The sequence below is a fragment of the Gossypium raimondii genome, chromosome 5 (assembly GCF_025698545.1).
Source record: "Gossypium raimondii isolate GPD5lz chromosome 5, ASM2569854v1, whole genome shotgun sequence".
Lineage (NCBI taxonomy): Eukaryota > Viridiplantae > Streptophyta > Magnoliopsida > Malvales > Malvaceae > Gossypium > Gossypium raimondii.
The window spans coordinates 407,044-411,529 of record NC_068569.1 but is presented as its reverse complement, the minus strand read 5'-3'; the positions used below and the strand labels follow the sequence as shown (position 1 = coordinate 411,529).

The following is a 4,486-nucleotide window of genomic DNA, read 5'->3' as shown; positions in this document are numbered from 1 at the left end:
AATAACAAAAAATGGCTGAGTGACTAAAATGTTACAACACGTTAATGTAAGTGGCTAAAATGTAACATTTCAAACATAAGTTATTAAAATGTAACCTGAAGTAAACAAAAATGACTATTTCAACAATTTACCCAAAAAATCAACCGGGAAGAGCATTAAATGCAAAAGAAAAAAAAAACCCTAAAAGAATATTTACAAAGTTATTTCTTTAGTAGAATGGTTTGCATGTCAGGTTTGGAGTTAAAAAAAAAAATTGAGTTACACTTAAATTAATTTTAGATAAATTTGAAAGATGATTTTAAAGTTTGGATTTTTATTCGTTATTTAGAAGGAAATATATTTAAAAATCTGGAAATTGTTGCCGGAATCTAAAAGATTATAAACATTTTGATTAAAATATCAAGTTTGATGAAACAATAACTATTTTACAAAAAGGAAAAAAATGGAAAGTGTTATTTTAATTTTATATTTAAAAGGAAACTGAGGCGGCAGGCCAACACATGGGTCCGCCCTTGATTCTAACATTGATCCTCCATAGTCCATACTATGTAGGGTATGTGATTCTAACATTGATCCTCCATACTCACAAATTAAAATTATTTTTATTTTAAAATAGTACATATTTCACATATTGTTATCAATTAGTTTCAAGCCATAGATTTATTGTATGTTATTTTAAATACATTTGTGTTTTGAATTCATAGTTTCATAGAATTTCTAATATTAATAAAAAAATAATTATTAGCTACATTAAAATTATAATTAAAGAATTGCATAAGTCTTTAACTTTATTTAAGAAAAAGGATAATTATTAAGATTACAGGAAACTATAGTTTGGTCTTCCCCTTTCATAGCTAAAGGGAAATATAGTTGGTCAAGTTATGAATCCAGATTCTCTCGAACACGAAAAGCTAGCCGCTCTATAGACTGGTCATCAAAAGAATCATCAATCTCCTTGATTTTGGACACAAAGTCTATGGCATCTTTGTATCTCCTTGCTTTACAGTAACCATCTACCACAATCTTGTAGGTCAGCTCATTGGGTTTGCAGTTGTGCTGAATCATATGGCTAATAACATCATCTATTTCGGTGAACATTCCCTGTGCAGCATAGCCTGCCACAAACGTATTGTAAGTGAAAATACATGGTCGAATCCCTTTAGTTGTCATCTCAGACAGAATCCTTATGGCCTCCTGCATTAACCCTTTCCTGCAGAACCCTTTAATCACCGTGTTGTAAGACACAATGTCTGGTTTTCCACCTGACACTTGTAGTCCTTTGAGGATTTCTTCAGCTTTCCAACACTCTCCTGCTCTGGCATACATATCCATCAAGCTGTTGTAGGTCACAAGATCAGGTGTCAACCCACTCTCGCGGATCAAGTGTAGCATCTCATGAGCCCTCTCATACATGTTGTTCTTTGAGAAAATGGAGAGCATCGAATTGAATAAAACCAAATCAAGTTTGTATCCGTTCTTTTGTAATTCCTGAAATGCTCTCTCCATACCCTTTACTGCTCTACATCTGCAGTTTGCCAGAACAAGTGTTCTTAACAGCATCCAGCTAGGATAGATATGACCATCGCTAATTTCTTTCTCGATGGTCTCTATCCCTTTCACATTCCCTCCCTTGGCATAACACTGAAGCATCAAAGAATACGAGGTTTCACTAGGCCTGAAACCCTTGTTCTTCATGTCTTGAATGACAGATTCTGCTGCTTTCCAGTCGCCTCTTCTAGCTAGAGCATTGAGAAGAGCATTGTAAGTTGTAACACATGGTGTGAACCCTACTCTAATCATCTCCTTGTACATTTTCGTAGCATCAATATCTGCCCCACACCGACCATAGGCACTTATCAAAGTGTTGAACGTGTCTCTATCAGGCTCGAAACCACAGTTCTTCATTTCCCGAAAGACTAGATTGATATACTTGTGCATGCCCTTATTACCACACATGGCAAGCATTGTGTTCCATGTAATACGGTTAGGGGAACAGCCACTTTCTTTCATGTCACACAGTATCATTATCATCTCCTCAGATCGTGACTTCTTCCCTAACATCCCAAGCACAGCGTTATAAGTACAAACATTAGGGACACAACCTGACTGTTTCATCCTATGGAACAATCTCAAAGCCTTGTCTTCCTTTCCAGCTTTACCGTAGGCATTGATGACAGTTGTGTACGTAATAGCATTTGGCCTTACACCTTTCTTAGTCATTGTTTCAATAACTGCAGCCCCTTCATCATAAAACCCCGCCCTCACATAAGCAGCTACGAGTTCATTGTATGTCACCGAATCGGCCGGGCAGTTGTTATCCTCCATTTCTTTCAAAATGCTTAAAGCCTCCGAGTAGACCCCTGCCTTTCCAAACACTTGTAATAAAGCATTATACGTGACCGTCCCAGGAACATAGCCCTGCGACTTCAATCCAGAAAAGAACTCTTTGGCTTCATTCAACAATCCTTCCCTACCACAAGCTGATATCACAGTACTGCAAGTAAACTCATCGAATTCAAGTCCTTTGCTTCTCATCTCATCTAAAAGTCCTAAAATCTTATTCCAAGACCGACCCATCTTACCATAGACATCAAGCATGACATTATAAGTGACTAAAGTAGGAGAAAGGCCAATTTCCTTCATTTTCTCAAACATAGATATTGCCTTCTGGTATTTACCTGACCGTGAATATGCATGAAGAATAGTCGTATAAGCTCGAACATCAAGTGAGTATTCCTCAATGTGAATTAAAGCAAACAGTTTCAATGCAATTGCATACTGCGACTCTCTCCCCAGAATTTTGACCATTAATTCAACAACCTGATTGTCTAGCTTAGCGTTATCGGACCCTAAGTCCGAAACTACCCATTGAAACAACACGAGAGCTCTTTCCCAATCCCCTGAAAGGTCTAAAGCTTTCAATAAACTAAACATATCAATTTGAAGCAACTCAAACTTGACAGAATCAAAGAAATCAGGTAACCCATTCAAAGGTTGTTCCTTTATGGAGTTAAGCATAAGCATACCCTTTCTTGTCAAAAATTCAAGCGACCCATCTCCAGATTGACCTTCCTCTTTACTGTTATCCAACTGAAGAACCGAAACAGGTGCAGACTTCTTGGGATGATGAACTTGGTGATGAAGTTTCAGACTAGATTCCGATGAAATGTGAAGAGAAGGGGAATGGGAATTGTAGGGTTTATGAGGATTAATACTTTTGGGGTTGTGGGTGGTATTGGGTGGTGAAGAAAGGTGAAGAAGGTGTTGGAGAAGAGAGTCTAAAGGGAGTGAAGGGGGCGAATGAGATGGAGACTGGGGTTGAGGAGGATGAGGAAGTGTTACAGAGCTGAACTTGACAGGCTTGTTTGATTGGGGTAGTCTCTTAGTAGGGGTAGGATAAACTGGTTTATTGGGAAGGAAAGTGCTGCCCTCCATTGATCAGCTAGGAAGCAAAGAAGAGAGTGGGTGTGTTTGAAGGGTTTTACGGTAAAGGAGGAGATGAGAGAGAGAGAGGGGTTGAAATTGAAGATTAGTAAAAGGAATGGTTGGTTTTTCTTCATTGAAGATGGAATTTGTTGGACTGGGCACTGAGTTTGATTTGTAGGCTCATACATGTTATCAGTTTATCTTCGTCTGTATTTGTGTCCCTCGATGGCTCAAGCCACTCAATTTCCTTTCCCACATACGCTGCGTTTTATCAAGTCCACCCATGATGGTCTTTGAGAGTTTTTCATTATTGAAATTTACTTTTAAATTTTAGAAGTTAATCTCTTTATTTTTAAAAGTTTAAAAGTCAGGTTAATGATTTAAATTATTTTATCAAATTCAATTTCAGTACAGTATATTTTTAGTAAGTGAGTATTTTTTTTATTTTTAAATGTCTCACCAATAAATTTAATAAAACATTTAACAGTGTTATTGATTGAGCCTTAATTCGGTTGACATCGACATTGTTACCAGTACAAGAGGATATGAGTTTGAACGAGTTGAAGCATGTTTATCCTCTTATTTAAAGGCTAATAAGCAGTTATGCATAGTTTTAGGTATTGTATAAAAAATTTAACAGTATTAATAATTAAATCTAAATTTTAAAATATGAAGAACAAAAGAATTAAATTCTTAAATTTTTTAATAGCATATTTTATTTTATTTTTTTGAATGCACGATAATAATTATAAACACAATAGATATTATGTAGAGTTAATAATTATAAAATAGTAATAAATTAATATTTAGAATAAACTAAAAATGTAAGACCTTAGTCTTAATAAATTACGGTATAAAATGGAAAACGAATAATATTCATAATCAAACAATCCATCAAATTTAACCAAGTGAGTTTAATTCATGGATTTCTAAATTAGGGTTTAAAATTTTAGTTCAAAAACTTCGAACTTTTGTTGATCTATTTGATACTATTAATTCAGTGTTTGGGCCTTGTCACATATTGTTTCCCATATTTTGGGCTTGACCCAACCCTACACAA

At 35.6% G+C, this 4,486-nt stretch overlaps 1 protein-coding gene across 1 annotated transcript; it reads right to left on the bottom strand.

Annotated features, from left to right (window-relative positions):
- Nucleotides 1-770: 770 nt before the first annotated feature.
- LOC105767366 (pentatricopeptide repeat-containing protein At2g18940, chloroplastic) lies at nucleotides 771-3,614 on the bottom strand. Its single transcript, XM_012586874.2, has one exon. It carries the CDS (start codon nucleotides 3,433-3,435, stop codon nucleotides 880-882), a length of 2,556 nt encoding a protein of 851 aa, XP_012442328.1. The 5' UTR covers nucleotides 3,436-3,614; the 3' UTR covers nucleotides 771-879.
- Between the last annotated feature and the right edge of the window lie 872 nt (nucleotides 3,615-4,486).